The sequence below is a fragment of the Diadema antillarum genome, unplaced genomic scaffold (assembly GCF_040938485.1).
Source record: "Diadema antillarum isolate AM-2024a unplaced genomic scaffold, OU_Dant_1.0 seq00000665_RagTag, whole genome shotgun sequence".
Classification (NCBI taxonomy): domain Eukaryota; kingdom Metazoa; phylum Echinodermata; class Echinoidea; order Diadematoida; family Diadematidae; genus Diadema; species Diadema antillarum.
Window position 1 is genome coordinate 531880 of NW_027271576.1, and position 12422 is coordinate 544301.

Genomic DNA, 12422 nt, shown 5'->3' on the forward strand with positions numbered 1-12422 from the left:
TGAATATACGAATACATCAGATAGCTGGTCTATGCAAGGCACACGCGAATTAGAGGCAGTCTTTTCATTTCTAAAGACACTTGTTAAGGCATCGAAGGGGATCGTGTAGATGTTGCTACAAAATGACGAAATCTATGTCAATGCGAGTAGATGGCAGTGTAGTATGTCTTCAGCGTATACTGCTATGGTACAATGGCAAAAGTCGACTAAAATTGTCCATGTTGCCATCAGGTGGCTTATAGAGGCTGCATGCTTGTCTGCCTTTGTCTCCGAATGACGACGATAGCTACAGTGGCAGCGCCCACTACAAGGGCAATCGTGGCAATAGCAATGCCTGCACTGGCCCCGTTGCTGCTTCCCTTCTTACGGTAGGCAGCATTGAGAAGACCAGGGTCGTTGTCGAACTCGTCAGCCGTATCGAAGTCGTTGCCGGGGTTGCCGACGAATCCCATGCCGTTAAAATTGCCGGCGTCGCCGCCGCCCATGCCCGCTCCCATGCCCATTCCACCGGTGCCGCCGCCGACGTCGCCGCCGCCCATGCCGGCACCGAAAATTCCGACGAAGCTGCCAGCGGCGGACTCCCCGCTGTCACCGCCGGACGAGTCGCCTCCCGCTACCTGCTCCCCCGCCGCCTGTCCTGCGGCAGCCGCTGCCTCGTTCATGGCGAAAATATCGAAATCAGCGGCGTCGGGAGTGTCGAAGTCGACTGCGTCGGGGGTGTCGCCCACTTCGTTCAGGTCGCCCCACGGGTTGTTGAATGCGTTGTAGTTGTTGAAGTCCTGCTGGTCCACGGCGTCCTGCTGGTCGGCCATGTCACCGTAGTTGTTGAAGTTCTCGAAAGGAAAAGCCTGCAGTCCAGCCAGGCACACTGTGAAGACACAGACACGTAACATCAGGGTTAATTGATTAATCGTGACATCAGGGTTAACTGGTTAATCGTGACTCATAGGGAGAGACATGGGGGGGGGGGGGTTGATAACAAAAAGATAGCAAGTGTGAGAGGGACAGAGGGGTAGGGAGGATCCAACAGTTGACAGATAAAGTGGCAGGTGTAAAGACTCAGTCATAATGCTATATGTACTTTCTATTGCTATACCTTTCTTAACTTTCCTTACCAAAGACAGCCCCTTACAACTTTGAATCAACAACGCCATTTTATTTTGATCTATTTCGCTGCATATTCAACATGTTCAATCTCTTGAACTTTGGCAACAGAAATGTGACTGCAAGTCTTCAGCTTGTCCATTGATTAACTCGTGTCGGCCGTCAGAGGGCGACGAACTATATAAAGGCGCAGAAGTTGTTATGTGGAGCAACAGCTAAGTGAGTGTGGCGGAGGGTGCGTGCGTCACCAAAAATGTCATACTCCGTCATGATGGATCTGTCGAATTTCCTTTCTTTGTCGATAGATGGCGCGAGCAGCCCACGCTCTAGTGACGACATCAATCTCGTGAATTTGGACCTAAATGATCACATCTCTGATTCTATGGCTCCTGGCATAATGGCTAATGACGTCGGTTTGATCAGAAGACAGATCCCTCTTTTTTTTTTTGTTTACTAAATTTGTTGACACTTATGTTTATATGATACAAGAACGTGGATATCATGGAATTATTGTTAGTCATTATGTGAGCCCTCCTCTAGTCAGTTTTAAATTCTTCGGTAGTAACATTTAATTGATTGCTTAGTAATTAGCCATCTGCCGATAAAGATTACTATTTTTGTTTCCCTTGGTCGGTCTTTATAATATCGTCGGCCTCATGCCAAAAGGGCCTTAACACCATAGACTTTGTACAGTGTTGGGGCCCTTTTGGCATGAGGCCGACGATATACAGGTTACACTGCAATAGCAGTTTGGTTTCAGTTCAAATCAATCTTATTTCATTTTTCGATGAGAACATATATCGTACATGATATACTTTATCATCGTAATACAAGGCTCTTGTTTGTCTAAAGCGCAGCCAATAAATTACTTTCATTTGGCTCAGCACATCTTTGCCCACATTACTCAGTAAGTGAAAAAGTCTCGTCATGGAATATAAACTGGAGTCATGCAAAGTATCGTTGCCGAATCATATTATATAAACAAACAATTTCCGAGTGAATGAAACTTCCGCGAATTTGATTTTGAGGAGCATTTGGTTCGAGAAAGCAAATTGCACGAGCAGGGTTTTGTCTGTTCAATATATTTCGAATGTCAGTGGCAATGCACGAAAATTTAATGCCACGATAAAAGCTGTCCCCTCCCACTCGCGAAAGTTCCATACCACGCGAATGTTTCTGGTTGTGCAGTACCCATTTGTTCCCAGCAAAATCTCGTAGGGAATAGGCTGAAGTAACTGAAATAACCGACATTCCGCTGCCTCACTTGCCAAATATCAGCTGCTATTATTAGTCCTCTACTTGGCTCTTAGTCAATCGATTGTCTCTGCACGTTTCCCTCGACCTGCTAACCCTCGTAGTCTCCCTCTCTCCTCCCTCATTCATCCCTCTCCCTCATTCCATCCATCTTTAGCTCCATGTTCCCTTCTGCCTCTTCCAGTCGTCATTTTGAAACATTTTTTTATTTGTAATTTATGTACAAATTGCCAACCCCATTCCTCCCTCTTACTATTCCGGCACACACGACAAAACTCAACCTCGTGCTTCTTCAGTTCTTGGTTTGATTGGATCTGAAATTGTCATGATTCATATCACGCGGCCTTATTTTTAGCTCTTGGAAACACGATTATGAACCGAATTATTTTGCTGTTGCGCCCGTGCCAACGCCCTGGCTATCATGGCTATTCATCCGTAATATTTTCCCCCTCAAGACTCGTGACATAACGTGAGGAATTTATCCCACGAGTTTTCGGTCCGAGGTATTGATGATGTTGGCATCATACAGTCATTGTCTGGAATTAATAGTACAGATAGCTAGACGGATGGACTTGTCTCCAGTATGTTCTGAAATTGCCTGTTCACACGACAGTTAGACCTTCTCGAACAACTCTCTCCCCTGTGCCCGGTGGCTACTTTAAACTGCTCAAAAATTACAAGTTTTAAAAGTAGCACATATGCTGGTACTTTGACGAAGCATGAGCTCAAGATTACTTTACTTAAACAGTATGTTGATATCAATAAAGTAAATGTAACACCCCGTCTGTTTGTGAGTCTGCTTTAGATTTCTTTGAATACTAGTATGTGTGATGATGTGAGTTCGTGCGTGTGATGATGAGGATAATGTATATGTAAGCTACACTGGTCCCGTTACGCTGTGGTTTTAGCCCCCTTGTCATTCATATGAATATTTACTTTCAAGTTGTCTTCAACAGATCAAGTTCCTAAAAGCTATTAAGATTTTTAAAGACGCTTGAAATGATTTAAATAAAAATGTCTGTCCTTGTTAGTAATTTCTTTCAAGTTTAGCAACTGTTTAGGAACTTCAAATACCCATAATCAATACTGTATGTTATATTGCCCAGATAAAGTGCATTTTCGACAACCCAATTTTTAGATTGCTTCAGGCTGCAATATTGAGATTTTTTGAAAGATTCTTTTGTGTCAGTGGAAGCTGCTCACCTATCGAGATATTGAAATATATTTTACGGATATACGGACAGTATATGCCGCTATTTAAATTTTAATACAGGTTATCCTCCAGTGCTAAATGTGACAATCAATTGCTGGTTGGTCCAACATGGATGCACCACGAAGGTGAGATTTATGATATGTACTTTAAAGTTAGTTCAAACGGTGAGTAATCCGCAGCTGCAGGGGTTCAGGGGTCCCCTTTTTCATCTTCACCAGGGAATTTCCAAATTTCCTGCCCCGGGACCTCGTTTCTGCTTGTCAATCTTCGGGCCACTTGCCCCGGCTCCCGCTCAAACCTAATTTCCGCGGGAACCATTACTGCCGTCTGCCGAGTTAAATTTGGCTTTGGTCTGTCAGACCCGGGAATCATACTCATGAAGTGTCATAAATTTATGATTTCTATCTCTCTTTTAGTTTTCAAACGGAAAAGACTACAACTCGAGTAATGGTTTTTATAATATCTTGTTATCACTGTCCTTACTTTGCTCAAGGATAACTAAATTCAGCTGAAAGTGTTCATGAATTTATGTAAAGCCAGACATGACCTGGTTTTGCTTGACCGTTCAAAGACCGCTAATGGGCAACGTTATGTGTTGAATATATCTTATTCCCGTCTCTGAGAACAAAAGGCTTGCTAAATAAGCCGAAATGGAAGCACGACGTCCATTCAAATAAACACGATAACTTCAAAACTGAAGATTAAAAAAAAATCACCAATGTTCCAGACACGCATATAGCAGAACACGAATAAAACATTAGACGGACTATTAAACTAAACAAGTTAATGCTGAATCAAATGTTTATCTGGAGGCACATAAAAAAAAACCACGAAATTGCAGAGAATTCGCCCATTCCTCCTCCTCAGAAAGGACAGTCAATACATCTGGTCAGTAATAGTTGAATCCGAAATCCTTGCAGCATTTTTGACACTGATTTTGGTACAAAGAACTGTCTAATTTGTATAGACCTGAAAGGTAATCTTCTGCTTTGATGTTCTTTCTTTTACTCTCTCTCTCTCTCTCTCTCTCTCTCTCTCTCTCTCTCTCTCTCTCTCACACACACACACACACTCTTTTCTTTTCTTTTCTTTTCTTTTCTTTTTGATACCCCAGATGTCCAACAAAACACACCTGTTGGCATGTCGTGAAATCTGCATTCCGTTTGTACATTGAATTTGGCAGTAATCTAGCATGCACGCAGTCGCAATTTAACAGTGAAGGAGGCAATTCATTAAAATCTTCTTTGGAAAACGTCCTCCTTCATTTTCATCTGGCAAAAATCCCACATGTCTAATCAAATCATTGGCGAGCTGCAGCTATTGATTTGACTGATGCGTGCATCAGTTAAAAAAAGTGATCTAACTACCATAAAAAGAATTAACTGATATGTTGGAAATTAGGCCAATGTTTGGTTAACTGATTTTGATTTCTCCCATAAACGCTGCATGAAATTGAACAAATTAATGAAGTATAAACATTACTTATGAATGAATGAAATGAAGACATTACTTATGTTGGTGATGTTTTCCCACTAATCTGATATAATTATATAGTCAGGACATATCTAAAAGACAAAATGGCTATGATTACCTACATTGAGCTAATAGAAACAATAGTTTAAATGTAATACAGGCTTATCTTTTAATGCACCACCAGTAGATATCACTCATTTATTAAATGACAAAAATGGGTTCATTAAGACTTCGAAAAGCCTTTAAAGGACTTCGAAAAGACTTACCCAGGAGTACACATGAGAACAGGATCTTCTGCATTTTGAAGAATTCGTATAACTTTCCCGAAAGTGGAAGAAGAGCAAAGTTGACCACTAAAAAGAGCGGTGGGTATCAATAAGTTTAGTCCAACGGGCGTGACGTTGAAGCTCAAGACGTGATGTTGAGTTTTGCTAGCTTCCAAGTGAGAACTCTAGAGCGGGCCAAGCAGGAACTGCCTTTCCAGTGAGCCCAGATTAGCTTATATACCCCCAGATAATCGGCATGGCTCGCCCTTTCCAGCACCCTGTAGGCCCCCTCCCCACACGGCTGGGGGCATGCTGGCGCTGGATTACTCATCCTACATCGAGGGGAAATCGGCGCAGCTTCCGCTCAAGCAGGGCCCCTCTCCACCGATACTAACCCCTTCCAGTTTAAGAATACTTTTTACTTCATTTTTATTTCTTTTAGACTTGAGAGGAAAAAATGTCGAGGACCTGTGCAGTGTACTTCTATCTAAAAGCGCGCCATCTCTTGTCGTTATTATACATCTTTCCGTTGTTCATTTTTCTATGCTCTTACTCCTTTGTTTTCTCCCACATTTTTTTTTTTTTTTTTTTTTTGGGGGGGGGGGCTGGTCAAGGACGTCATGTGAGATGATCATTAGTTTAAACATTACGAAGGAGAGAGGTGTATTCATCATAATCATAACTAATTCGTTTCAAACCTGTCCGCCGACACAATTTTCGATATGTTGCGGAGCATACGCTCACAGGGATTCGGCCGAGGTGATTCGGGGATTGCGGACTTGAAATGACCGTCATCGGAACACCCTTTTTAAATGCCCCGAAATCTATTGCAGATTGGCCAGTGACAGAAAACTAACAGCTAATTCTTAATACCAACATAGGCCCATTCCCAAATTGGGAAACATTTCCCAACTCGTTAATTAAAAATCTAGCCAAGCTTAGTGATGATCACTCACAAATATTGGAATCTCGACATGAAATTCGATACATGTTTGACAAGACCATCCAATTACTAATCAAGAAGTGCCTCACGTCCTTCTAAAGTTGGAAAAGAAATTATGCGAGTGGAGACTTTGATCCACTAGAAGAAATAATCGATCTACAAGTGTCAACTAATGTCTCATGTTTGGACAATACGTAGGATGACTTTACCCACCCTTTATTGCAGACGGTTACACACAATCACTCACACACATGTACTCACCTACATACATCTTATGTGTTTGTGTGTATGTAGCAAGGAACAAGCCAATTCATGGGATAATTTTTCAACATCCGTCATAATGTATCTCACATCAGAGTAATTTAAGCGATGAGTGTTGGAATAACATACAGCTGAGCATTGCTGCAGCTATCAAGTTGGACGAAACAAACAACCAAACGAGAGATTACCATCGTCTCTTAACTATTCAACCCCCAAATCACATTTTTTCTTTTATCCAGTGTCACAACTATCATAAGTCTAATTACTAACTCGTACGGGCATTTTGTTACTATTGCTGCTGTTGCTGGTGAAAATGACATGTAAACACATCAACTCGATCTCTCTATCTAGTCGTCAATGGACCATTCTTCGTACGAAATGGAATTTTGCATCTTTACCCCCGGTAACTGAATGACGTCCTGCAAGCGTGGAAGGGAAATCAAACAAAATCCCGAATATAATATTATTGCCAAGAATGTTTCGAATTTTCTCTCCTTGTTCTGCGTGAATGGATTTGGGTAAATGATATTTTATATAGTTTACTTGATAAAAGATTTTGGCACCAAGTATCGCAATAAAGTTTTATGGGTATATAATGATGGACGAGATTGCAAATACTTCGTTTGTGCAGAGCAAATATTGTGAACTATACAAATCACAGTACGATGGCTACCTTCTTCATACAACCTCATTTGTCTATAACAGACTTTATTTGACTGCCCAGGTGATGTCTGAAATCACATGACATTAAGGTTGTCATCACTATATAGCCTCAGTCCAATTCGCATTGGCTTGTTTCCTCCCTATCCGGATGAGTCGGCCTGAGTCAAAATGAACGTCACTGCGTCACACTCTTGGCAACTCCTTTTAAAGCTACCGAAACGTCCACATGAAATATAAGCGTTATTCCCCCTCAATTTCTTTGGCGTTTTCACTCATATTTTATCAAATTTAAAGAAAAGATGAGTTGTATATTACGAAAATTAACGAATTAAACGAGTCTTACGCAAGGTACAATGGGTTTGTTGAACTATGAGTAGGAGGAACACACAATAAAAGAAGGACAACTTATGCGAACATAATCATGGAAAATGATACATTGTTTCGAAAGTATACATGCAAGGTTTCGAACAACTCTCCGCTTGTTGCTCAAATTCTTTCCGTCACATCCAGGGCCGGCGCACTGTTTTCAAAAGTGTGGGGGCCCACTTCCGGGTTTCATGAGCTAACAAGCAAAAAAAAAAAAAAAAAAAAAAAGGTCCTCAGCTCATCTCTATGTCATCATCATGCACTCATATACCGTTAGCTCTTTCTAAGTTGTTGTTGAAACTTGATACAATAGTATAACAATGCTGTCAAAGAAAAATGAAGCCAAATGCAAAATCAGACAGACAGACAGAGAGAAAGGCAAACAGACAACCAAACAGACAGACAGAGGAGGGGGAGGGGGAGGGAGTGTAGAGAAATTAGGATGGACAGTAAAACAATGGACGGAATTCCCTGCAGACCGTTATTGACCCGTCTTGCCCTTTTTGAAACCTCGAGATGACAGATTTCCGTCCCCTTATTTTTTTCCCTCAAGTTCACGCCACTATATAACTCAATCTACGTATCGATTGCTTGATATAAGAATTTGCCAAAATTGGTAAATGGGTGCATAGATAAATGAATAGATGCATAATGAAAAGCGATGATGCATTCTAACTCGCATATGGGATGATGCTTGGTCAGCAGCTGACCTCTTTTTCTGTTCGGGGTCAAACTTTCTCGCCACTACAATATTGACATTAATTAAAGTCTGTAGCTGACTCATTTAACGAGACTTGTGTGCAAATTAATATCACTAATGAGGAATTATGATTTTTGGCGACGCGTTACGAACGACTAAGGAGAAAGGAAAGGAAAGTGTAAGAATATGCCTAATGGTAATGATCATGGTAATTGACTAGTAGTAGCAGTAGTAGTAGTAGTAGTAGTAGTGGTAGTAGTAGTAGTAGTAGTAGTAGTAGCAGTAGTAGTTAGTAGTAGCAGTAGCAGTGATGATAATAATAATAATGATAATAATAGAAATAATGTAGTAACAGTAATATAAAGTAGTAGTAGTAGTAGTAGTAGTAGTAGTAGTAGTGGTAGTGGTAATAGTAGTACAAGGTGATGCAAAAAAACTTGAAAAAAAAACGTTTCCAAACGTCATTGTACGATGCAGAAAACACTTATCAATAATTAGAAGTGAAAAAGACATTTTTTTTGCACATATTTTGACGGTTTTAACCGTCCTTTTGTGATTTTGTTCTGATCAAATGCCTGGTGATTCATGTCATAAAATCTCATTCTTACACTAATCTTTCTCGCTGTTCAACACTTTTCAGACGTAAACTTTCTGATTAACTATATAGCGTAGTAGCTATGAAATACGTTTTCAGTGCACCTGTTGTTGTTATCAAAGTCGAGTGCGACGTTATGTCATTCATCCAATCAATCTCTATTATGAAATCACAAATACGGGAAAAGGAGACTAGTCAAATCTACGTTTGAATCTACTCTAGTTAATTAAGATATTACACGCTTTACGTTAGGATTGTTTCCTGTGCTAAGGCCTCTTGCACACTGGCAGGCAGAAGTCCAACACGATATAGAACCCCTCTCACTTTTTGGTGGCGTGATAACAAGAAACGATGACCGGATATTGCAGTAAGTGATTCAACCATTTGCCTACACGTGGTTACAGGGTCCTTATACAGTTATACATTGTCCTTGCACTGACAGATGGTTTTCCTGTCTACGATTGTCTCTTTCACTCAATGTCCCCTTTCATCAATGAGGTCAACCTCTAAACCCTTGCACTCTTTGTGTTATTACTTCTATAGATGGCTTTCGTGACACCAATGATCAAGGCTTCAAATATAGTTGAGCCGAAAATACTTTCCGATTCAGTCAGGAGCACTGCTGAGAAAGTTAGGAGCCTACTTACCTACATGACCTATTTCCATGTTAATGATATTGATAGCATATGCATGTCACATCACAAATAAACAAAATGACCAATCACATATACATAGGTTTGTGTTCGAACAATAAACTAAAACGAATTTAAGTAATAAACTGAGTTAGCTTTTACATCGCACTTCCGTTGTGAATATTATACTCCACTTTGGCATGTACTACTTGACTACTCTGCTGCTTTATGTCATTCTTTTTCGTCATTCTCCATGTTATTTACAATAGAATTATCCAAAGAATAGACCAGGTTTATTTTTCAAGCTGTTCGCGGGACGAAAATATTCCGCCATCAGTGATCTAGCGTGTCCATTCTTGCATCGCATTGTGGCTTCTAACCTGTAGTAATATCTATCATCTTTTTTTTTTATTATTGTAGAGTCTGGTAAGTGGCGAAGGCCAGGCCTTGCATAAAAAAGGGGGGAAAAAAGCATTTCGGTAGGACTTACGGTAGGCATTACATTTTTTTTTAACACTAAAAATCGGGGTTTTTTTGCATGTTTGTTTGTTCATCTATTTGTATTGGACATTACACAATAGCAAACAGGTTCAAAGAATTACGTTTGAGAATCAACCCTAAAGTTTTCTTCACTGAATTGGAGTTCCTCTCGTCATTAACACCTTGCAACGAAAACAACAAAAACGGGAGAGTGTGTAGCGAGATGGAGACTAGCACAAGAGAGAAAAGAAAGACCATTTCATCTCATTTCGTTTATTTCATTTCTAACAGTGTCTAACACATATGAATACAACATTTGAATACGCATAATAACACAACAATGCAATGAAGAAAAAACAAACTATGAGCAGTAATACAATTTTCTACATTTCAAGGCAAATACAGAAAAAAAAGTTGTTGGAAATGGAGGAAAGAAATCATTAATGAAACCATTATTCTCTATACTGACGCTAAAACTCACACTGCTTCTCTTAAGAGCAGCAATCAAAACTAAATTAAAAGAGACAATAAGTAAGTTTTTATAATAAGAATTATAAGATTGGCCATATCAAAATAACAATTAACATGTCATGAGAAAGTACTAATACCACTGATTACGATAGTAATAATTCATCTCATTATGTTTCGTTCTTGTTTTGATAAAAATAAACCAATATCTATTTATCTATATCTCTCATAAAACAAATGATAATAATAATAACAACAATGATAACGATAACAATTATGATAACAATAAATGATGATAGAAATTTAAAAAGATCATAAATTTTCTTTCTGAAAATAAAATTGCTATTGTGTCAATTGTCTGCGTGATATAAGTTTGGACAAATAGAGTAACGCTGTTGATAATGTTCAAGTTTGATATTCTTATTGCATTACAGCACATATTATGATATTTCTAAAATTTCTTGCTCAAATTTTACATTTTCTTTTTTTGCTCAAATAGATACATCGAATAAACAGAAACGGGAGACACCATTATTTTGTGTGAATGACGTATACCCAGTGTGAGTCATCTGGGCCTCTGCTGGTGAACCAAAAGACAGATTACAAAGTGGCGTCTTTGCAATAGATACACCTCTTCATACTCATCTAGAGAAATCAGTTTAGACAAGGTGGCACAATAGAAGGGGCTACTGAAGGTATCATTGAACGAGCTCGCTGAAAGAAGATTTCAAACTTTTCTGCGTACTCCCCTTGCCATTCCCTCTATCTCTGTTATTCTAGGATCATCATTTTGTGATGAGATCAACATTGAAATAATTAGTGTATGTGGTATCGCGTGATTCGCGATTCATCATTAACTCAATTTAACACCCACCGTGCCAACGGGGAGGGGGGGGGGGGGGTGCCTTGAACTTGGATTAGGAAAACCAGAAACAGCCATCGAGGGCTACGTGGTTTGATATAAGAGGGGGGTTTCCCGTTTTTCTTCCAGGTCCCCTATCACGGTATCTATGACAACATGATCAATCGTAGGCCCATTAGGGGATAACATATTAAAAAAAAAAAATCATATACTGGCTGATTTTTGCAATTGCTTCACATATCGGGGGCTTACAACATTGTTCTAAAGTTTAAAGAATTCCTGGACAAGCCAATCGAGATAGCAGTGTAGATTACTCACAGCAGCTTTTATACTCGTTACTCCAATCTATAAAGCTGTATGAAACGGGGAAAGCGCAAAAGAAAGTTTGGAACTTTGATGAGGTCGAACCATTCTGACAAAGACCGGGCTTGATCATGAGAGGATAAAACTCAGGACACATGCGTATGTTGTGTTCTGGAATAGCAGCTCTTCCTAAGCAAAATGTTCTTGTCTTAAAGGGGCACCCCAGACGATTCTCATAATTTCACATCATGTGGTACATAAATCAACAGCTCCATGTATAGATTTGTGGAATTTATTGTGGTTCTTGAGCAGAGAAACAATACTTTGAAAAACCCTAAACAAATTACACTGAACAAGGATGATGACATAGGAGGTTCACATGTTTCAGAAATGTAGCAGTTTAATCCATTTCAATACCGCTTGCTTGCGAGTTCACGTGTGTATAATCTAGGCATGCCTTCTTCTTTTGTTCTGCTTCCTTGAGCCCCAACTCATGCATTCTTATGGTGAATCTGCCATGTCATCATCCTTGTTCATTGCAATTTGCTCTAAATTTTGAAAATATTCTAATTCTTCATCCCAATTGTCACAAATTCTGAAACTCTGCCCTCAGTATAAGTAATTTATAGTTGGTCAAATGTAAAAATCTGAAAATCATCCGGAGGTCTCCTTTAACTGCTACTGGGTTTTATCACTTTTTTAATCTCCCACTGATCATCCTTCTTCTCTCTTTCTTCTCTCGTTACTATAAATGACGATGGTGATCACATGGTGATGGAAGTGATGATAATAATGGTAGCAGAAAGTGCGAAAATGAAGTTTACCACTTTTCTTGTTAT

General features: G+C 39.7%; 1 protein-coding gene across 1 annotated transcript; it reads right to left on the minus strand.

The window, feature by feature from the left end:
• Positions 1 to 236: 236 nt before the first annotated feature.
• On the minus strand, positions 237 to 5495 carry LOC139736847 (uncharacterized). Its single transcript, XM_071647510.1, has 2 exons — positions 5311 to 5495; positions 237 to 868 (listed from the first exon to the last, which is right to left on the minus strand). Exons 1-2 carry the CDS (start codon positions 5342 to 5344, stop codon positions 237 to 239), a joined length of 666 nt encoding a protein of 221 aa, XP_071503611.1. The 5' UTR covers positions 5345 to 5495.
• Between the last annotated feature and the right edge of the window lie 6927 nt (positions 5496 to 12422).

What these genes read in the sequence shown, in the direction of transcription:
- LOC139736847 (XM_071647510.1), bottom strand. Translation starts at nt 5,344, where the DNA reads ATGCAGAAGATCCTGTTCTCATGTGTACTCCTGG. An exon ending in GTTCTCATGTGTACTCCTGG is followed by an intron (nt 869 to 5,310) that starts GTAAGTCTTTTC and finishes GTGTCTTCACAG; the next exon opens with TGTGCCTGGCTGGACTGCAG.